At 36.2% G+C, this 24,100-nt stretch overlaps 2 protein-coding genes across 3 annotated transcripts in view; one reads left to right on the top strand and one right to left on the bottom strand.

Moving 5' to 3' along the window:
* Window positions 1-7,647, bottom strand: part of LOC145664965 (galactokinase-like) — a 40,052-nt gene extending 32,405 nt beyond the window's left edge. The window contains exons 1-3 of the mRNA XM_081732118.1: window positions 7,344-7,647; window positions 2,718-2,901; window positions 702-831 (exon numbers count right to left, since the gene is read on the bottom strand). Coding sequence (XP_081588244.1) covers window positions 702-831; window positions 2,718-2,901; window positions 7,344-7,505 — 476 coding nt within the window. The 5' untranslated portion in view covers window positions 7,506-7,647. The remainder of the gene's footprint in view (window positions 1-701; window positions 832-2,717; window positions 2,902-7,343) is intronic.
* Window positions 7,648-14,314: 6,667 nt separating this feature from the next.
* LOC145664964 (uncharacterized) overlaps window positions 14,315-24,100 on the top strand; it is a 69,034-nt gene continuing 59,248 nt past the window's right edge. For both annotated transcript variants that reach the window (XM_081732115.1, XM_081732116.1), the window contains exon 1: window positions 14,315-14,499. In XM_081732115.1, coding sequence (XP_081588241.1) covers window positions 14,463-14,499 — 37 coding nt within the window. In that variant the 5' untranslated portion in view covers window positions 14,315-14,462. The remainder of the gene's footprint in view (window positions 14,500-24,100) is intronic.

The following is a 24,100-nucleotide window of genomic DNA, read 5'->3' as shown; positions in this document are numbered from 1 at the left end:
AGGAGGGAGGAGCAGGGCCATGCCGTGGGGGGGCGAGCGGGGCGACGAAATAAAGGGGGCGAAAAATTCGGGAGAAAAAAGGAAAAATTGCTTGGAATATATGTATGGGGGCGCCGTCGTATACTCTCGCCCCGGGCGCTGATTTTCCACGGCACGGCCCTGGAGAGGAGTAACATAAGAGCAACACTAACTTTGGTGAGGCTGTTCAGAGATTAAGTTGCTTTCCAAACTCTACCATCTCAACCCCTATACATTCCTGTTGCTACCATTTTCTATTATTTAAAGCATGCATTTTTTAATATTATCCCATACCTTCGTGGTACCCTCTCCTATAGGTACCCGCATTTCTTGTAACTTTACAATAGGAAAGCACAACAACAGTAAATGGAGATTTTAAAAAATAAAGTATATGAGAAAAGATAAAAAAAATGAAAGGTAATGAAAAAATTAACAGGAAATAATAATATTTAAAAACTCAAAACAATAAAAGAATAAGAAAGTATAAAAAGTAAAAAAAAAAGAATATAAAGTATGTGAGAGAAAGAATATAAATAATAAAAGATATTCACACAGATAAAAATAATATGCGAGAGACAGAGTGAATAATTCAGCCATTGACTTAAAAAATCTTAAAACTCGTATTTCACATAGGGCTTCTCCAGTAACCAGTTAACTATAAGTAACTGTAGCTCTATACTCACGAGGATGACTTGTTTCCTGTTAGAACCTCCAGAAAAGTATAAGTGGCAACTTCAAGAGCAGCGCTACTAGAGAGTCCACCTCCGAGGGGAACACTTGTTATAATAAAGGCATCAAATCCGGGAACAGAGCCTGAGTAAAAACACTTGAAATTACAAATGGTTCATTAGACAATTATTATCTAAAATATCCCGTCCAAAAAAAATCTAATCCCTTACAAAAAACAAACAAAAAACTGGTTCATAAAATTCTATTCGCACTGGACAGCTTCACTATAGAAACTCACTAAGATTTGCCTCCGATCAAATCTATAATTGAGCTGAGCGAATTTAAAATAAAGAACAAACAAATATTTTGATTAATTGTACTTTATTTGTTATATCCATTTAGTCAAAATTGGTCCGCGATCTAGTAGGTTTCTTTTTAATATAAATTCTGCGTTTTTCTTTTAGATTTTAAATGGTTTATGTATTTTACTAGATATTCATTGCCTTAAATGGCTCGGTTTGCAATCATAGTCGCGGATTTCTGATCTATACGTTTATTATTATTATCGTCTCCCTTAACCTTGAAGCATAGTCGTGGGATCCCAAACTAAAAGAAGAAAAAGAAAAAGTAGAAGCAGAGGGGAGAAGATGAAGAATGTGTGTAAACAAAAGAAGAAAGGTGAGTGAAATGAAATTTTCAGGTCACGTTGGCTCCCTCCCCCTGCGCGTGCGGTCCCTGGTTCAATCCCAGCTCCCGCTACGTGAGCTTTGTAGTGTGCGTGGGTTTTCGCGGGGTTCTACCCTTTCCCCACCACTTCCGTCATTCCACCATTATTATTCATCTCATCATCACAGTCTCTCTCAGCCTTCATGCATAATAAAATCCTAAAGAAACTTACGTTCCATGAGTATGTTGTGTACGCTAGAGGGGACGGTGATGATGAGAATGAATGAAATGGTGCAATGAAGAAAGTGGGAGGAAACGGAAGAACCCCTTGTATATTATATATATAGCCGGGTGTTCTAAAAATGGCGCCCACGGACCACAGAGCACTATTGTACAGGCCAAAATAAAGCGAAAATGTTATATGATGTTTTGCCCTCCAGGAACTCCTTCAGCCGCTGTGAGGAATCAAAGTTTCACAACGTAACAAGTTAACTTGGAACCATTAGCATCACTCTACAAATACATCAAGCAGTTAAATCGATTACTACACTAATAATTGATGCTAGTATCAATCTATGTCGACTTTAGCTGCCATCTGGAAAGAATTAATGCAACTATTTGATACATTAGTAGATAAACTCTATGGTTTTTTATTTGCAACGTTGCTATGTAGTGCAATTCGTATCTTTAGACAAAGTCACGAAAAGTATACAAATATATACATTTTTGCTTAATTATGACTTGTAAAATAGTGCTCTGTGGTCCGTGGGCGCCATTTTGAGAACACCCGATATATATCAAACAGTAACATCGATTGCTACACTAATAAGTGATGCTAGGGTCGACGTCTATCTACTTTCAATGCCATCTGGAAAAATCGATGCAACTTTTTGATGGATTGGTAGATCTGCTGTATGGTTCTTTATCTGCGACGTTGCCACATAGTGCAATGCGGGTCCCCAGACGAGGACTCGAAAGGTATACAAATGTGTATATATATTTTTTTATTTTATTTTCACTTGTTGAATAGTGCTCTGTGGTCCGTGGGTGCCATGTTTAGAACACTCGAGATATATATGGCTAACTATCTTTCATCTCCTCTTTACACAGATTATTTTCTTCGTTCCTCTTCTACATTTTCTTCTTTTCTTCCAATTTCTAAACATTCTATTAAACGTGTGTTATATTTCAAGAAGTGAGAAACCTGATCAAAGTTCAAGATATGAATAGTAACCATAATTTGGAAACTTCGTCTATTGTTCAAAATTATTGGTATACTATCTTCTTCGGAGCGCCAAAAATGTGAGAAATTTATGGTTTTAACAGTTTGGTAGAAAAAAGAGCTATATATCTCTCCCACTTACCCGGAAATTGAGCAATGACTCCTTTAATATAATTCGCCCACTTTGGTTGTCCTGGTTTCAGAGGCTCCTCAGAAGGCACAGAGAACGTTGCTTTATTAGTACCGTCACCTTGATCATTTGTCACAAAGCAACACTGTTTTGTTGAATTTCGTCTCCCAACTACAACAGTCACCATATTCAGCGCCTACAATAAAAAGATTAAATTAATTACATAATATTACATTCAAGGTATTACAAATAACTTTAATTCTCGAGTCATTCCACGTCAATTCAACCAAAATTTTGGGGAAATTTAACCCATCATCGCAGATTTGGATGAAATTAGATAGTGTTAAAAAACCTTTTATGCTGATTGCAAGTATGTAAATTTTATTACAATAGCATCAGCGGTTCAGAAGTTATTGCACTTCAAAAATGAGAAGAAAATCCATTTTTAACAGTCGCGACATAACATTTCCCTGTTTTGTAAGAACACTAAAAAAAAATATTTCGGTTCCTATTAATGCCAGAAACATGACTCTTGTTTTTATTCAGATTGTCTTCAAGTTCTTTACCGTAGAGCTTTTAGATAATTTATAAAGTCATTTGAAAGATAACATTTTGAGGGGAGGAAAAACAAAACAAAACAACAACAAAAAAAAAAAAAAAAAAAAAAAACATTAGAACACCATTTTGTAAACTTCAAACCTTTATTTCTCAAAATTCTCATCATGGATTTCAATAAATTTTCTTTTGTTTGAAAGATTATTATATCTAGTTTCACATATACAAAAAATTGTGATAGGCTATCCAAGCACTTATGAGATATTCCAGTCAATGTTGCCAACTGATTATGAAATAAACCTTTTCCAATAATTTCCATACGATTTAAATATCCACCACCACCACCAAAAAAAAAAAAAAAAAAGTGAACTACCAATTTCGTAAAACCACTATATATATATATTCAATTATACAGAACACTATGTGTTCGACACCCTACTAACATGTACGTAGGTCTCAAAACCCGTATTCACTCTGCTCTTATTTCCAAACAATAGTGAAATTAGTTTTTTTTTTTTTTTTTTTTCTTTCTTCCTTTGAAAATGTCCATGACACTAGAAAACATACTACATGGTTCAACGCTGCCAATCTTTCCGAAAGTCCGAGTTAGTGAATGTATTTGAACATATTCCAAATACTGTTTACCCTGCACAACGGCACACGTATCAGCTAGTATACTTATAACAAGTAAAATCTTATGCTACTGTCCTAATGTAGTATATATTGTTAATGTTAGAATTAAGGAAACAACTTATCTCAATGTGATTCCCCCAACTAATTATGACTGTTCAACACAAAAGTTCACATTCTTTCAGATGATATGGGACATGACGTACCAACAGTCTTTCAAACACAGAAACTGGTAATGTCGGATTTAAAACAAAATTTTCCTTACATAACAAAAGTAGAATTTTTCACTGATGGGTGTGGAGCCCAATATAAAAACTGCAAAGTCTTGTTAAATCTTTACTTCCACGCAAGTGATTTCCATGATATGATGGCAAAATGTCTTTTGTTGCTACCAGCCATGGAAAGTCCCCATGCGATGAAAATGATGGGATTGTTAAGCGGGTCGTGACAAAAGGAAGCCTTCTGAGACCATTCTCGGAATAAAGGTTTCTTAGAGCAAACACTATTCCGGAGACACATGGAATGCACTGTTTTGAAAAAAAAGAAAGAAAAGAAAAAACTGGTCCATTCAAGATTGGAGCAAAGCTTACAAGTCTGGATGAAGACCTTAGTATTAACTTCGATTTCGATTATGGTGTTGGAAAGTCTGTTTCTCAATCCATAACTGCTCATATATACATCGCTTGTGCTTATGACGATCACTGGTATAATGGTTTCACAGATTCAGTGAATAGTGATGAAGGCGATGCATCAGTAAAACTTCTACATCTCCATGGTCCATCTCCCTCATTTTACTGTGCTGAAAATAATTCCTGTTGTGTTCTATTTACTCACATTTTATGTAAAAGTAGATAGAATAACTGTTACTGGCAGAACATACCAGTTATCTCCAAAATTCCTAAAAGCAGTTACTTCAATGTGGGAAACGTTTACAAAAAGCACTTGATGTTAATATCTAATTACAGCAAAACCGAAGATTTATTTAATGTGCTGTGCAGGCCTATAATACTGTCAGATTATTATATTTGCTTCATTGCTAGTTAATTCTGATTAACATTAAAGAATCCTAATGCCCATTTATTGTTCAAATTATTGTATTTTCCCCTTAATTATAAATTTTCGAAACTCTTTTTCTCCTGAGTGCTTAGATGGCCCATCTCAAAGGCGTGTTTCTAGGATACCGAAGAGTACTTATACCAATTCATATGGCTAAATCATATGGAAGTTATAGAAAAAGATTTATTTCGCAATCAGTTGGCAACACTGACTGGGATATCTTCTCACTGCTTCCAGAATTATTTCAGTGCTTCGATGGCCCATCACATTTTTTGTACATGTGACACTAGTTGTAATAAGTTCCCAAAAAACACTGAAATCCATGGTGGGGATTTTGAGAAATAAAGGTTTTAAGTTTACAAAATGGTGTTCTAGTTTTTTTTTTTTTTTTTTTTTTCCTCAAAATGTTACCTTTCAAATGAGTTTATAAATTATCTAAAAGTTCTGCGGAAACTTTTCATTTTTTTCATGGTAATCAACTTCAAGACAATCTGAATAAAAACAAGAATCATGTTTCTGGCATTAATAGAAACCGGCCAAACTAGGTTACAGACGCATATTCTAGTTTGCTACTAACGAGGGTTACATATAACTTAAAATTACTGATGGTTATGAAAATATTTTTGTGCTTCTGATAACAATGCCCAAGACTCTATTTGCTAAATTCATAACATTAACTACATGATTACTAGGGCAACCCAAAAAAACATAAAAAGCATACAGCAATTTACACATATAGTTGGTACCTTGAAATGGTTGTATTTGTCTAAGGGTCCAGAAGAATCTAATTTTAAAAGCATAAAGCATAATTTAAAATAGCTATATAACTCAATTACTGGAAAATTCTATTATAACAATCCTTGGAAAATTCTGTTTAACTGCAAGCATAACATACTTTATTAATATTTTGTACAACCAATATTTACCATGCTAAATCTTTTTAGAACATAACAATGAAACAATGAACAGCTTATTTTTATTTCTGGTGGAAATGTGTCGTGATGTGTTTCGGGGTTTTCATTAAGGTTATCGGAACTGTTCACTTGGATTTGCAGTGATCGTTCAGAGAGACGCCGGTACCGGAGCCGTCGACGGATTTGGGGAATACTAAATGCCATCCGATTTCGATTTAAGCGACATCAGCTGAAAAAAGTGAAAAGAGAACAAGTGAAAACAAACAACTTATACGGTATGTTTTGGTGCACCACTCGAAATAATTGTTGAAAAATTAATTTGTCACTTATTTCACTAAACGATTTGCGCTGCGCGACATGAAAATAGCTCATATGGCATATATAAAATTCGAGAGAGCTATCAAAAGCAGTTATTGAAAAACTAAGTTTTACTTTTGATTTTCCTATAAATACGGCGTCCGGATGCATAGTATGAAAACTAGGCTTAAGTTTAGAGTTGCCCCTCCAGTACAGAGTTGCCCTTGGACTTTGCAACATACAAAAAACCGTGCTTAAAGTATTAAAAATTGTTATGTTTCACTTAACTTCAGTATTCCGTGGGCTTCACACAAGTTTAAAAGGTTTTCTTCATTATTTTTGTGCATCAGTTACACCTGTTCGCCATATTTTACAACTACCATGCTGCTGAAACCCTCCGCGAATGCTTCCGCATCCGGCAAATAGTACTAACTTCCATATATCTTTTCTCGTATTAAACATAACTCTCCTGCCGAATTTCCATTCCTAAACATCAAATATCAACTTCAAATTATCATTTCTTACCTCATTTCTCCTGTAAATTTTCCTGATTTTTATAAAAAGCGGAGGGGTAACTCTAAACTTAACCCGAAAACTATAGTGCAAAAAAACACAAACCAACTTATGCTTGGTGGTCACTGAAAAGCAGAAATGCTGAGTGAGACAGGGCGAAGCGGGGGCCCGAGCGTAAGCGACGGGGGCGTCTGAAGGAAGCAGGCGCGTTAGAGAAGGTAGAGAAAACGAGTGGGTTTTGGTAATGATATGAGTTTGAATAGCACTTGTCATGGTGTCATACTAGTAGCGCTCCATTTGTAAACATAAGTTACAGCCTCTGTAAACTGTGGAGAAATATACCGGTGGTGCAAGGGTCCAGGAGAACATAAAAACACAAAATTTACAGGAGAAATGAATGATGTAAGTACTTAGACGTAACATAACGTAACCAAATTAACTTAACCTAACATAAACTAACCTAATATTAGTAGAAATAAGCGAAATTCTATCATTTTTTGGAAAATTATGCGGGACCCCTACACTAATACAACGCAAACTAAACTAACCTACCCTAAACTAACCAAATGTGAACAGGAATTATCAAAATTGTAACTTTTTTTTTTTTTTAAGAGAAAAGAGCTGGACCCCTTCTGCTAAACATAGGCCTACATTTGGTACAATCATTACATACCATAGGAAGAACATAGCCTTCATTGTAATCAGTATGCTCTCCAATTAAATTTACGCGGCCTGGCGCGTGAGCAGACACTTCTGGTGGAACATGAAATTGTTTAATAAACAAATCAGAAGCTTTCTCTATAAGCTCACTCACAACCGGCACAACTTGCGCCATGTTTACTTGTAAAAGAGGTTTATCGTACAATATTCATCTAGTTTTATCTTGTTATGTAAGCAGGAACCATGTACTTATCAATTAACAACGCTGTCAATTATCAACAAAAATTGCCCCGCCCCTCCGTAACACGTAGAGTCAACAGCTGATTTCAGTCACGTGATTGCATGGTTGCCAATTGCTGGAAGATTAAAAATCGCGCTTTGACAAGAAATTTAACAAACTAATTTCTAGAATCCTAAAAGAGGCACATTTCGTAACGATTAACTTCATTTTAGCGCTAAACTTCCTATTTAATTTCATATTTACTTTTTGCATTTTTGCATTGCGTAGCTCTACGCAGAATTTCGCTCGAACTGACACGGAATAACCCCGAAATATAAAGTGTATCAAAAGTCCGGGCGCATAGCCAAAGTTAATTATGAGTAAAACTACGAAAAAAAAAAAATGAAAACTTGTTGGAAATAGTTTATTTTCAACCTAAAATGACGAATTTTTTCGAATAGCGTCAGCCGTTTGGGCTCAACACGGGTAAGACACGCTATACTAAATGATTGTGCCCCTTCAGCAAGCGATTCCTTTGGGCCCTCATCATACCAACAATATAACATTGTCGGGGAACGTATTCAAGGCAGTTTACGTTCCCTCACATAACAATGTGCGCGTTTCCCATGTCACTTTGGCGTTTCCTCACGTAAGTGGCGGCGATATGGAGGACGAGGAGTGGCAACCACCACCCCAAAATTTCTTCTCACCTACCCATTTATTAATGTACAACCGGTGAATAATAATAATAATAATAATAATAATAATAATAATAATAATAATAATAATAATAATAATAATAATAATAATAATAATAATAATAATAATAATATGTAAAACTGATAATAATAATTAGGGCAACCCAAAAGTATAAAAAGCAATAAAAGCATAACAGTAATTAGCACATATGGTTGGTATCTTGTACACGGTTGTGGTTGTCTAAGGGGCCAGAAGAAACTAATTTTAAAAACCTAATTTTAGAAAAAAAGCATAATTTAAAACATATAGCATAATTCTTGGAAAATTCTGTTTAACTGTAGGTCTAAGTTTAACACACTGTATTAATATTTTTTTAAACCAATATTCACAATGCAAAATCATTGAGAACATAACAATGCAACAATGAAAAGCTTATTTTTATTTCTGAAAACTTTACGATGTAATCCTTTGATGTGGAGAAAAGAAAAAAAGGAAGAAAACTTTCCGCCAACAATGAATAGTACACAAGAACTCCTCACTATATTGTTTTGTGTACATTTTGAACTTGAGCACTTAGTTTACTTTTTGGTGGCATCTTTTATCCCTTTCTGTATATATGCGCCCATAAGGCGCACAGAAGTGAGAGAAAAAACTGATTCAAGTAAAACATATCCCTTTACAGTGCATTAAGTAGAAAGTTAATTAAATATGAAAGAAACTGGTTGCATAAAATATTAATAAACAGATCAAGATATTTAGAATATTTAATGTATAGTAAATATTATACATTATACATAAGCCTATCATATTTATTTCATGAGAATACGGGACACCTTCGATTCTACCCCTTCTCCTCAATTTTCCAACAAAATACATTTTTTTTGGAAATATTTTTGCTGTATTATTTGAAATGGGTACAAGAAAGTAACGAACTATCTGTTCTCAGGAAATGTTATGCTTCTGGAGAACTATGAGTGTTCTGCATTCATAAATGGGATTTTTTAAAATCTAAAAAAAATGTTCTTTAAGACTCTAGCAGACGAAAGAAAATCATGCATCTACAATGTCTTAAATAGACACAATAATGCGCTTTCGTTCTGACAGAGTTGAACTTAACATCACACATTTTTTTATGACCTTTGATGTGCAATCCAATGAACTGTAGGTCTGGTTATAATCACTCATCTTCCCTGTTCTTGTAGAAACTTCGTTCTTTCAGAAAAGGGCATTTTTCCTTCAAATTGGAAGAAAACGTGCATTCCCGTTTAGGCATTCTTGTTGATAACAAAATTGAAACATTGCTTGTATTATTGTTAAAACAGGCTCAGCTCGTGCACTTTATCAAAGATTGCAGATCCCCTTGACCACCAGTGGGCAACTGCAACTCAGAGCAACGAGTCTATTGGCTTGCTCGCTATTAAATCGGAGAGGTTGATGTGATAACTTGTTCCAAGCTATTTCATGCCACAGCTTACTGTTCATTCACTAATAATAGGCCGCTTTATGCAGAGTCGTTTTGTCGTATGATTAGCGACATACTAAAGATCTGATTACTGCTGGAAACATACGATAGTAGAACTTTTTAGTATGAATCTAATCATGCGTTAGAACGACTCTGCATAAGGCCCAGGGTTGTTAACCAATGTCAGAATTTTTATTTTTCACGTTTTGATAGACTGATATTAAAAGCAGAAATAGGATGGGACTAAAATACGGCACATTTGCCTGTCCCGACTAAATTTATGGGGACGCGGGACACTCGGGTCCAAAAATGGGACTGTCCCGTTTTTTATGGGACATATGGCAGGCTTAATTATACACGATTAATGTAAAACAATGATTGAAATTAACAACAAAGCATAATAAAGCATAATTTGGAAAAATAAAGCATAATGTGGGTTGCTCTAATAATAATATTCAAAGCAAAATAAATGTCTCAGCCTTGCCTTCCCAAATTTTTTTACCTCCCCTATTGCCCCCTTCTATTACAAGTCTAGCGCCGCTACTGCCTCACGTTCTGTTTGAACAGTCAGCTGAACTAGAAGCGTCGCGTTTTCATCTAATATTGAACGCTTTACGAATGTGAGGCCCAAACGGCTAGAGCGACTGAAACAATTCCTCCATTTGAGACTGAAAATACTAATTTCCAACAATTTTCCTCTCTTTCCATTTTTTGCATCTTTAGTTGAGTTAGCGTCTCCATGCCGTAAACGTCTCCAATACCTAGTGGCCCACTTGCCGGTAAATGTCGATCGTCGCTACAGCGACGCGTCGAAGAACTGTCGCTAGTGTGCCACTGGCGGCAGGGTTTCGTCGAGTCGAAAGAGATATCTAGAGTCGAAGTATTGAAGTTACCATCGCGAGCAAACAAGGAGTTCATTTTGGTCCGCGCTTCTTCGATTCGTCGCGGAGAATCGCGAAGGGACCAACACGAACTACCGCCAGTCATATGCATGCGGTTATTGTTATATATTATTTTTCCTGATGAATTGTTCCTAAAGTGAGCTAGGGTGTCAAGGATAACCCGTGCCTCTACATCATGAAGTGAAAAGTCTTGAGATGAGTGCGTATAATTGTATGAATTTAGATGACAACTGTAGCCGATCATTTGAAAGCGAATATGGGAGAACCATGAAATAAGGTAAATAGACACGCGTCACTTTGTTATAAAATTACATGGCGAACGGATTTTTATCTAATCTCAAACGGTTATCGTCGAATATAGACGGTTACAGGAGCACTCTGATTAGCCAAATTAGAAATACCTCAACGATTTATGCCTCTACAAGCGACGTTTTCTACATCGCCTTCGTGGCCAAGTCAGAAGAACACGCGCCTAGTAATCCAAAGGTTGGTGGTTCGCGCCAACCATGGGGACGTACTTTTTTAAAAGTGTTTTTTAGACTCTTCTTAATGTAACAAATTACGCATATAGGCGATTTAACATATTTTGGGGAAGTAATTTTGTTGCTCATTGGCGTTTCGTCGCGTCTCTGCGCTGGTGGTATAATTTTCAAGTGGAGCCACCGCAGATTTCACCAATTTTTGGCGAAATATCTCTAGTTAACCATGGGTGGTCCTTCGACGCCTACGGCATGGGGGTATGGCCCCAAATTTTTGATACACCCGGTATATTACTGATGATAGAGCAACCTAAGCAATATTGACGTCATTCGTAGATAACCACAACCTTCTATAGCCTACCATAGAAAAGGCTGTGTAGAAAACGTAAACAGTACAAGACATGGATAGAGAGTTTTGTTTGTTTGTTTAAGAATTGTGGAAGTACTCCAAACTTTCCCCTGCTATATTTAGCAACATGAAGATTTATGACCCTACTTGCTGAAAACTAATGCTGCCTTAATTCCTTTTCTTCTAATGTTCTTTCTTTATCTTTTTATTTTGCAAAAATACTAAGTTCAGATCAGTTTTAATCGTGAGAAAATCAGGGGTATCGGGGTGATCGCCCCCCCCAGAAGAGGAAACTTTCTTGTTTTACATATATAAATAAAATCCATCCCAGAGTTTGGAGCCCTTAAAAGTAGCATTATGACAACTCATCCCCCCCCAGAAGTCGGTCCTGGATCCGCCCCTGGAGAAAATATACTCGTTACATTGTTTGTGAATAGAATAACACTGAGAAGGACGACAGTTTAGTTGCTCCTGAGGACTTGTCGAGGATTGTGGGGGTGGATATCAGTAGTGGTTGGGGAAAAAGGCCTTCAACTTTATCCAAAAGTTTTGCTAATTTTAGTATTCTGATAACGGAATAAAAACTAATGGGAAAAAGTGGGCCGAACCATAACCTCGAGAATACCCACGAATATGATGTCCATGATTCTGAGTACATTTATATACTACTTCAGTGTTATATATTGCATGTTTCATTCTGCAAAAGCGAGTGTTAAGTTTTATGTCGAAATTTGAATCCGCGCGGAAACAAAAATTTTGTGGATCAATCTTTAAATTTCTTATTTTCGTGTTGGAGTGGAAAATTTGTATCTGCAAGTAAAATCCTGTGCCTAACGGTATTAATTTCAGATAATTTACTCTAGGACAAACTTTGAAAAGCAGTGACGTAAAATGTGGGGGGTCGGTTTTGGTCGCTCTTCAGTGGCGGCTTTAGAACAGTCACATCGCAACCTCTAATTTAATGGAGAATAAGTGGAGAGCCATAGTTATTTTTGGCGCAGGTTTTGTGTGTGTGGACACAAAAGACTAGATTCACATAATTTGACTTACACTACAATGGAATATGTCTGAGAGACTGACATAGCCACCAAGAAGCGCTCAATTCTCTTGTACTTCTCTGACGTCATCATTGCCCAGAATTTTACAAGTGAGAAGTCACAATGGCAGGGGCAGCGGCATCCCCCTTTCCGGTTTGAGGAACTCAAGAGATTTATCAGTTTGAAGGTATTTTTAAATGGTGATGGGAGGGTACAAATATTACAGGAAAAATAACAATAAATTTAAATTTACCATAGCATAATCACATATCCAGTGTAACTCTCATATATATAATTATTGAACTTAATTTTAAACATTTTATTCAACACAAACCAATCAAGTTATTTAAGAAATGGCAAACAATAGTTGCCCACATTTCAACCTATTTCTCCAATTTGAATTTTTCATTCGACTGCAAAAATTCATTCTATTACACACACTCCTTATAGAGGATGGAATTGCCCTAGTTGTATAATCAGTCTCATAAAGTTTGCAACTCTCTATGATGACAAACAAGCATGCTAGCGCTATTAGTATTCTGCTAACAAGGATACGCTGTCGGACATCTTGGAGCATCAAACCAAGGAGGAAAAATGTGCTGTATTGTTTATATTCACTTAATCGTTAAGAGATATCTGGAGAAACATACTTGACAATTTACTTGAGCTCATGCACAATGACAAAGACAATGACAATTTTATGAGTTATGCGTTAAACAATATCGAGTTGTTTTGCCGTGTTCACATTAGTGCTGGTTATGGTTTATTAAACCAAAGCAAATCGGACACCTTCTACGTAGTTCTGGCAACCACGTACCAAACTCCTTAGTATAAACATTTTACAGTATTTTCACTCTACGAGTTGGAAAATATCTGGCAACTTTAACTTTTTTTATATACTCGTACTATATATATGTGTTATTAACTGCCAAAATACATTTTATTATTTTAATTTGCATCTTAGAGTTGTCTTTAAATCCTTTGCATGTTAGAGTATGAATTATTTGTTTTACTTTTCATCAAGACTACGTCGTCAACAAGCAACTGAAGAAACAGAAGACTAGAACAGACACATGCTCTATACTATGATAAGACTGGTAGTGTTCGTAGTTTGAAGGAAATTTCCCTAATCTGGGGAAATTTCGTAGGTGAATTTTGTAAAAAAAAAAAAAAAAAAAAAAAAAAAAAAACGAATTTTTCAATGAAACGTGAAAAATCCAGGGAAATTCTCGTGCTGACGCCAATATAAATGTTAAAATTTTTCTTTGTTCTTCAGAAATAAACAAATACAATAGCAATAGTTTGTGTAAGTGTGTGTGTGTTCAACAAAGTAGCATAATTTGTACCCATTGTTGGCTAGGTGTCTTTGAATTTTTTTTTGTTGTTAAAAATAAAAATCTTTGTTTTACGTTCCATGCTTATGCCGGTTAGGCTAAAGATGATGATAAGGAATTAATGCAATGGTGAAATGAATAAAGTGGGAGGAAATGGGAGAACGCCATGAAAACCCACCCACACTGTGTTTGTCCACCAGAAAAGCAACTTCGCGCGAATTGGGTGAAATTAGGGATCCCACGCACAAGAGGTAAACACTCTTATCACTGAGCCACCGTGCCCCCTTGATAAAGGTAAGTGAAGGATAAAGCAAAAACCAAATAAATAAAATAAATGCAGTTGATGCTTCCTTTACTATAGCTATGTTAATTTTATCTAAACTCGTTGCATAGGAATTGAGCACCTACGAACCAGGGAAAATTTGATAAGAAAAGGGAAAATGTTGTTAGTCGAGGGAAATTTTATTAAGGAAACCTATAAACACTGCTTCGGTCTGTTATCGTCACTTGTTATCATATCGTCTGTTGCACGAAGCAAAACAGACGTTTGTATATGTTCATGAAAGAAGTTTGGGTGTATCATTAATTTCAACATAAAGATTAAAGTATGGCAAACAGCAAGTAAATCAGCTAGTCAGTAGTTTTTTGCAATGTCGGTAAGGGATCCACTTTTGAAAGAAGTCAAAGGTCTGTATACTTTCAGTGCATTATGTTTCATAGTTGAAATATGCAGTGTAGTAATTTTCATTAGCTATGCACTATTCAAATGTAAACACACGCACGCCTATTTGCAAGGTTTAATCTGTAGTTGCTGATGTAATGCATATTAAGGAATCGTGTTCAAAGGTAATACCAAATGAAAGTATAGTGAAGTGTAAGAAATAAATTAACAAATGTTTCATTATACAGCGAAAACTAGAAGACTTAATTGTAATACTGATAAACTAACTGATGTGTATGAATTATGAAATATTTGGCTGATATTTAGTTCCTCCCCGAATCATACAAGATCAACAGTATTATTTACTTCACAAAATATAGCTGAGCGAGTGAGGGGGTTAGAAGCCCCGCAGAGCTCGTTGTTTTCTGCCTTTATCACAATCAGGGGTGGACTGGCCATAATCAAGTACCGGCCCGATGGCCGCTGCGCCCTCCTCACATCAGTGCCTTTGCGCCCTCCTCGGGAGAGGCTAAGACCCGTCTTAGCCTCGGTAAGGCGCACAGTTTCCTCTCTGAACACATTTTTTTTAAAGCAAAGGTACATAATTATTTTATAAATTCGCTAGCCTTTGGCCAGCTAGGGCTCCACCCCAGATCGTGGTATTTGCTCGGCCTGCGACCTCGCTCTTTCTGTTTTCGGCGTGGGAATGCTATTAATGCTATTAAATTTACCCCTAAATATATAAATTTGACTCTAATATTAGTCATTTTGGACGATTTTTACATATCACCCATACCAACCCCACGCTCCAGCCCAAATCCCGGTATTTGCTCGGCCTGCGGCCTCGCTATTTCTGTTTTTGCTTTGGAAATCATTATAATGATCTTAGGGACCCTGAAATTTATAGATTTGACTCTAATATCGGTCAGTTTGGATGATTTTTATATATCAATCCTCCCACCCCCAATGCTTCGCCCCTAGATCCCATTTTTACTCAGCCTACGGCCTTGCCCTTTCTGTTTTAGGCTTTGGTGGTATCATTAATGATCTCAGCGACTTCGAAATATATTGATTTCACTCTAATCTCGGTCATTTTGGTTCATTTTTACATGTCTCTCCCTCCCACTCCCGCCGTTAGAGACGCTAGTGGAGTTACATAAAATCAAGACTCCGTTCAAGACTTAAAGATGAACGTCTGGAATCATTGTTCTTATGAACTCAGAAAGAGACATTCTGACCAAAATAGACAACAATCTTATTATTGACAAAGTGTGTGAAAAAAGCAAGGAGATGCGAAGGCTCCTTCAAGCATAAAGCAGTGACTTTACTTTCATTTTCCAGTTTTGTTTTTGAATTTCTTTTTTCGCTACGTAGGTATATAATTCTTAATTTAATTTTGTTAATTTGTAGTAAATGTTTCATGTATACTTTTTATTAACGGTTTTAAAAATAGATGAAAAATAAGTTAATGTTGTGATGAACATAGTTTTAAAAGGACAGAAGTATGAAAAATAACATAAGCCCCAAACTTAACTCAAATATTCAGTTATAATTAGGCTGTTAACAAATGTAGCCGAAGAATTTAAACAACTGGTGTGATATTTGTAGTCTCAGTTAAAGTGTGCAGATTTATATAGGCCTAATATACGAGGCGTGTTTTTTAAGTAAGGCTGTTTGAACATAAGTACACAACGAAAAGTTATTTCAAAAAAGTAAATGTATTTTCAGAAAGTACATACTTTAATCTATTTTTCTACATAGTTGCCAAGTTTGTTCAAACACTTATCATACCTCTCAACCAATTTCAAAGTACCCTCTTCATAAAAACTTGCCGTCTGCTCCGATAACCAAGCCTTCACTGCCATTTTCACATCGTCATCATCATTGTAACGGTTGCCACTGAGGTGTTGTTTGAGGTGGAGGAACAGATCGTAATCTCTCGGCGCAAGATCAGGACTGTAGGGTGGATAGTCTAAAACTTCCCAGCCAAAACTGTCTAACAAATCGCGGGTCTGACCTACAGTGTGAGGTCTTGCATTGTCATGGAGAAGAACAATGCCCTTTGTCAGCATGCCGCGTCGTTTGTTTTGAATCGCTCTGCGTAGCTTTCACAGGGTTTGGCAGTATGCTTCTGCGTTGATAGTGGTTCCTCGTTGCATGAAGTCGACCAACAAAACACCATGCCTATCCCAAAACACCGACTCCATGATTTTGCGCTGGGACAGTGTCTGTTTGGCCTTCACCTTTACAGGCGAGTGTGTGTGTCTCCATTCCATGCTCTGTTGCTTCGATTCGGGCGTGATATGCGAAACCCATGTTTCGTCTCCAGTTACAATCTGACTCAAGAAGCTGTCGCCTTCTTCGTGATAACGAGTCAAGAACTTCATGGCACACTCAAATCTTTGGTTTTTGTGGTCCTCTTTAGGAGTTTCGGGACCCAACGGAAGAACAGTTTCCTAAACTTTAGGTGTTGAGAAACAATTTTGTAAAGCACTGATCTCGACACGTCAGGAAATTCGTTTGAGAGACCTGTTATTGGGTTTAGGCCAAAACCTCGTCGGGCCGAAACCTCGCCTGGCCAAAACCTCGCCGTCCAAAACCTCGCGGGGCCAAAACCCCGCCTGGCCAAAACCTCGCCACCTAAAACCTCGCGGGCCAAAATCTCGCCGGGCCAAACCCTCGTTTTGCCAAAACCTCGTCTTTCAAAACCTCGCGCCCCAAAATATCACCATACCCAAAATCTCGCCTGACCAAAATGTAAATGTTCCAACAGGTGATAAGGATGACGGTATAAAAGACGCTGTTTCAGAAGAAGTATCACGGGTATTTGACCAAGTCCCGCGATACCATATGAAAATTCTATTTCTGTATTAGAGGATTTCAATGTGAAGGTGGGGCGGCAGGATGTTTTTAAACTGGTTATAGGGAAAGAAAGTCTGCATAAGGAGAGTAGTTTTGTGAACTTTGGAACATCCAAAAACTTAAAATTTTAACAAAAATCTAATAATATTTATGAAAGTATGAAATAATATATGAGTTTTTACGACTTCCCTTGATTATGTCCTGTAGGTTAAAGGAGACGTAGATGACCTGGGTGAAGGAAATGATCGAATAAAGAAAGTGGAAAGAAACGGGAATAACCCGAGAAAACCCACGCACACGATGTTTTGTATATTATTATTATTATTATTATTATTATTATTATTATTATTATTATTATTATTATTATTATTATTATTATTATTATTATTATTATTTGTAATGTGGAATTGCATATTAAGAAACTCATTGGGTAAATTTGAAAGAAAAGTTTCATTCGCGGCGAGGTTTTGGCCGGCGATGTTTCGGCCGCGAGATTTTGTCCGTATCCCCTGTTATTGTGCAGCGCCTGTTCTCACGAACCCTCGCTTCAACTGTAGCCACCAAATCGTCTGTAATCGAAGAAGGGCGACCGGAGCGGTCCTCATCACGGACGTTGTCACGGCTATTTTTGAATTCTCGTACCCATTTACACTTTACTTGCACTCATAACAGTATCACCATACACTTCGCAAATCTGTCGATGAATTTCTGCAGCAAACAGGTTACTTGCTGACAAAAACCATATCACTGAGCGAACCTCACATGCGGCGGGCGACTTGATAGTCTTAAACATTGTGAAAGCACGGAACACATCCGTACAGGTCAGCTACAGAGTTGAAACTGAGCACGGTTGTTCCCGAGGCATGTCGGTACACGACGCACACGCTAGTTGCGGTATGCGCGCGAACTACTAGTGTCTACAACAAAACGGACCTTACTTAAAAAACACGCCTCGTATTTAGTACTCAAAGTCTCTTTGTTTGTTCATGAAAATATTGAATTTGTATAATTCTATCGTGATTAACTGCAATAGCTAGTTAATCTTTTGTTGTTTTTTGTGTACTAATTTTCCGGGGGAAGGCCCCGGCACTTTCTTTTATTAGGAGGGGGTATTCCATACAAGCGAAAGCCTCAGATGGACGGCGCCCTCCCAGAGTATGTGACCGCGCTCTTTTTACATAGCCAGTCCACCCCTGATCACAATGTAGACATAAACAATGTACTCGGTTCTAAGGACATGAAACAAGTTGGCGAAGGTACTGAATACCATCCAAAAGTTTTCTCATCGAATACAAAAATCAATGGAACGAATAAAATGTCGCAATGAACGAAAATAAAGAAAATTAAGGAGAAAATTTCAAAATTGGACTGCGTAGGGTGAGTTCAGGTACACGTAGAATTATATTCGTTACTTCAAAGTCAAATGCCAGTTGCTGGGTGCTGATTTACTTTTGACGCACCACATTCTGGAAGATTTATAGATAAAATTCAATAATTTGCATGAAAAGACATATTTATAAAGAACAAATTCCTGCAAACGATAGAATTAAATAAACTATTTTCCACCTGCGGTGTATTTCTGCACAGTGTACAGAAGCTGTATTTTATATTTAGAAGTGGAACGCTACTAGTATGAAACTATGACAAGTACTATTGAAACTCGTATCATTACCAAAACTCACTCGTTTTCACTACCCTCGCTTACGCGTATACCCACCTTTGCTGACACGCTTGCTGCCTTTGGACGCAGGCCCTTCGTTGATGCTCGGCCCCAGCTTCGCCTTGCCCTGACTCAGTTAAATAACGTTCGTGCGTTTTAGTGGCTACCTAGCACAATTTGTTTTGAGTTTTTGCACTGTAGTTTTTATATAGACATGCAGATGCCGTATTTATACGCAAATCTTAAAAGTAATTTGTAATTTTTCAGCAGTTGCGTAAGATGGTCCCCTTAAATTTTAGCTATGCCAGGTGAGACATTTTCATGTCGTCCAGCACAAATCATTTAGAAAACAATAAAAAGGAAATCGGGAAAAGAATTCTAATTTTTCAACAATTATTTCGACGGGTGCATCAAAAGCAAATCTGCACGAGTTCCTGTATCTAGGTCCTGTTATTCCGGTCTTTTGGGTGCAAGGTAGGGCCTGTTGAGTGCTAGACCTAGCATGAGGGTATGTGCACCTCTCAACTGCACTCTGTTAAAGGCTCAGCGTGATTCAGAGCCTGTTAAACAATACATTCCGTCCTCCGTTACCTTGATTTTTTATTTATTTATTCACTTTCCATTGGCCCAACGGGCTAATGCTCACATGAAGGGGCAGTATATTCCATTACGCACATATTTGAATAATAATAAAACATGGCAATATATGTTTGTCGTACACTAAAAAGAGACAAATAAAAGAAAGGAACAATAATAGAAATAAAGTACAATTGTAAATATATATATCAGGGTTGGCAAAAACCATGTTTTTTATTGAAAAAACCAGGTTTTTTCGGTTTAAACCAGGTTTTTTGGTTTAAATAATTTGCTCTATGTATTTATATCACATATAGACAGAAGTAAGCTTGTTTCGCCTTAGTGTTAGTATGCAACAACCGGGTTATGTTGGAAGGGGTCACAAAAGCTTAAAGCGAAATCCAAACCGCTTCTCGGCTTACATCCAAGAGAAATTGTGCTTCATTTGAACTCGAAACCGGGACTAATTGGCCAATGCGATACGTCTGCCGATTCACTCACGAAGGACTCCTGGTAAAAATACGTTGACTGACCTTGACATATTTGTTAATATAATTTTCAATAATCATTAGTACAGAAGGACAAAAAGACAAACAATTGCACAAGTGGATCCATTATACAGAATTACATATGGACAATTTCAAAGTACTACAGAGTACAGAAGAACTAATTTAGTCCAAATCAGTTTTTCTACGATTTTTATTAGTTCAAGTTAAAGAAATATAACGACTTACGTTGCATATCAGTAAGAAAAGTAAATAAAGATACGAATTATTTGAGTCCACTTTGGCTCTAACCCATTTATACATAAATAGTTACCAATGATTCTTGTTATTTCAATAATTACCTCTCGTGGGGTTTGTATGACTCCCTCCCCAAAAAAGTACGGCATTTCGATGTATTTTATCAATAGTAAACATTATTAAAACGAAACAATGTTTAGAATTTTCCTTTGGTTGCATAACAATAATAACAAACTATAAGAAAAAATCACAAAAAAACATCCATAAAGTTACATAAAAAAAGGTGCTTTAGTAATATAATCTCTTTGAGTAAAGAATGGAGAATTTAGGTCTGAATATAGTACGAATAATATATGAGAGTGAAACGTGATAACCCAGAAATGTGTGTTCATCAAGATTTTACGAATAGGTACACTTTTACGGACAATTTTCGTTTTTTGGTTTAAACCAGCCATCCCTGATATATATATATATATATATATATATATATATATCCAGGGGTATTTAAACTAAACAAATAGTAAACAAAGAGTCACTCATTTGGCAGTCAGTCAGAACGGCATAGTCGACCACTAGAATTGGAACCAGGTCAGGATAAACCTCAGCCTATGTAATCAAATTATCCTGTAAATAGTTTCATTAATTATGCTAAATAGGCGACACATAAGAAGTTCGGTACATGGGAGTCTTCCTCCATGACAGGCATAATTTGTTATAAATTATAATTTCTATATTTATTATTTTGTAACCTTCTTTCAATTCTATGTAACTTGTTTCAATAGTTTGTAAGATGCATCTGAATTAGTATTTGTTCATTTTTACCGAGGACACTACAGGCTTTCCAGCGACCTGAAAAACCTGAAAATGTCAGGGAATTTTGTATACCGATGATATTAATTTTTTGAAATGAACTTCAAAAATTATTGAAAAGTGCCCATTATCACACAAAATAGGACGAAATCTGTCGTCTTATTCTAAATAAAATTTGTCCTAACCAAAGTGTAAGCGAATGGACCTGTTCTTGAATAACTCTATAACAAGAGTATAGTTTTAGCCGCCAAAGCTGAAGAAATAAAACATCAATTTTCCAAATTGCGTGTTTCAGTAATAAAAGAGAAGGAATTCGAATTATTTAATGTATACACAGATGGGTTAAATGTCTTTTATTGCAATCTACTTGATAATTGTGCGTTCGTTGATTTGTGCGACATTATTACAATGTTACTTGTCCTTTCCCATGGAAATATTTCCGTTAAGAAGGATTTCTCAGTTAACAATGACATGCTGGTAGAAAATATGTATGAATAATCTTTGGTGAGTTTACGAATTGTTCATGATACTATACAATATGCTGAAGGGTTCCTTGGTATTTATATACACAAAAATGCTTCAGTACGTACGTGGATCATTTGCACGTTATGGAGAAGCCGTGCAAAGGAAAAAGACAAAAAACACTGCAAACGAATCAAAGAAAAAGGAAAATAAGCACATAGCCGATCAGATTACCAATTAAAAAAAAAGAAAGAAAGAAAAAATGAAATCTTTAAGTTTTACGTCCCACGCTTATGCCGGTTAGGCTAAAGGAGACGGTGAAGATGAGAAATGAATGAAATGGTGGAATGAAGAAGTGGGAGGAAACGGGAGAACCCCAGAAAAACCACGACCACAATGTTCATCCACACGGCGCGAGCTGGGATCGAACCAGGGACCCCAAGCACCGGAGGTGAACGCTCTACCACTGAGCCACCGCGGCCCCCGAGAAAGAAAGAAAGAAAGCAAAACTTTCATTAGAGACTTCCATTGAATGTAAAATTTGAATCATGAAATTGAGACCTTGAAAGCATCTCTAAGGCAAAGAACTGTGGAAACAAAGGAAATATGCAGTAGTAATTTGTTTAGTGTGAAAATTCATAACAGAAATTATTTATGTAAACTGCAATCATAAGTACGGTACTGTGATTTTATTGTAATGAGAGAGGTATATCAAAGATATAAATCTTGTTAATTATGTATTTCCAAAAGGAAAAAAAAAGTGAATGGAGGACAGTGGGTGGATGTTGTGGAGAGTTTTCCATTCATTCATTTTTTGGAGGAAGGAATTACCCGGTATGTCTGGAAAATAATAGATCTTGCCTGGAAAACCTGGAATTATCAGAGAAAATTGATTTGAAAAGTCGCTGGGTACCCTGCACGAAAACCATTCAATGCACAGTCAATAGAACCAAACAATATATATATATATATATATATATATATATATATATATATATATATATATATATATATATATATATATATATATATGCGTGTATACAGGGCCGGATTTAGGGGGGGTGCTAAGGTGCACGTGCACCACCACCACCCTCGTTGTAAATATACACTACTTAAAGTGAGAAGCTAGCAGTGAGTTTTGCAAAATCAATAATTTCAGTCAATTTTCTGAAGGTTGAGCGAAAAGGATTCATCGAGAGCAGACATTTAGCATTTTCAGGGCAATTCATCATTCACACCATAGATGTCTAAAGGCATTTAAAACCTTAAATTTAATTCAAATGTACTGGCAGTTATTTGGTGCAGTAACTGCCCACCCCCTCAGAAAATCCTGGATCCGGCCCTATATATATATATATGGTGACCATTTCTTTCCTTTTCTTATATATATATATATAAGAAAAGGAAAGAAATGATCACCACTAATTACACGAAACAATAATAGAAATTTAGAATATACCATAAGATATTAACGAGAATAAAAATATATGCACGGGAACTAATGTAGTTATCGATTATGTATATAAGTTACATTAACAACAACAAAAAGTAGGAAAATGTCACATAGCGAGATAGTTACTCAAAATCTGCTTTATACTGCTCCCAGTAATGTTGTGTCACCTGTTTCTTTAATATATACTTATTACAACAGTTTTTAAATATATCTGGTAGATCGTTATAAGTTTTAAGTAAACTGTATTTGACACTCTTTGTGCCACAACTAGTTGAGTTCATTTTTCTTATATGTAATGCATCTCTACGTCTAGTATTGAATTCGTGAATATCGTTATTTTTTTAAAAAAAGCTTCAGACTAATATGTGTCTGGGAATTTATAATTTTGTAGATTAAAATACCTGTTTGAACTTTCGTAATTAAATTTAGTGGTAATATTCCTGAGGTCATGTGCAAGCTTTTGCTGGAATATCTGAGAGGTAATCCATACATTAACTTAGTTGCTTTCTTTTGGAGAATTGCTGATTTCTTTATATCTTATCGCGTACCATTCTGCCAGATTACCGATAAGTAAAATAGGTGAGATTGTATGTGTGAATAGCATACTCCTCTAACACTTGACTTTGGTACGATATTACATAAACGACTGAGAACTCCCACAACTGGTCATATCTTCTGTGCTAACATTAACATATGCTTATCCCATTTCATATTTTCATCCGGTACCAGACCTAAGTATTTTACAGTAGGCTACTTGCTCTGAGTATTGAGACAGAAAAAAAAATATGAATTGAATCGGCCTTTATTAAATGAGATATTTGCTATTCACGATAATAAACCTTTTCTGTTCCAACGATGATATTAACTTTTCGCAGGAACTGTAGGGATGTATATAGTAGTCACAGTTCTGCAAATCATTTTAAATACTAGTAGGTGCATTAATCGAGTCGAAAATTTGTCTTATTCTGCTATTTGTTATAGCGACTGCTGTTAAAATTTTATTCGTATATTTGCCTAATATTTATTCCTATAAATATAACCATTGTTTGGAGGTCCATATC

This window comes from Thermobia domestica, chromosome 11, assembly GCF_964235325.1.
Source record: "Thermobia domestica chromosome 11, izTheDome1.hap1.1, whole genome shotgun sequence".
Classification (NCBI taxonomy): domain Eukaryota; kingdom Metazoa; phylum Arthropoda; class Insecta; order Zygentoma; family Lepismatidae; genus Thermobia; species Thermobia domestica.
This window is presented reverse-complemented; position numbering and strand designations above follow the sequence as displayed.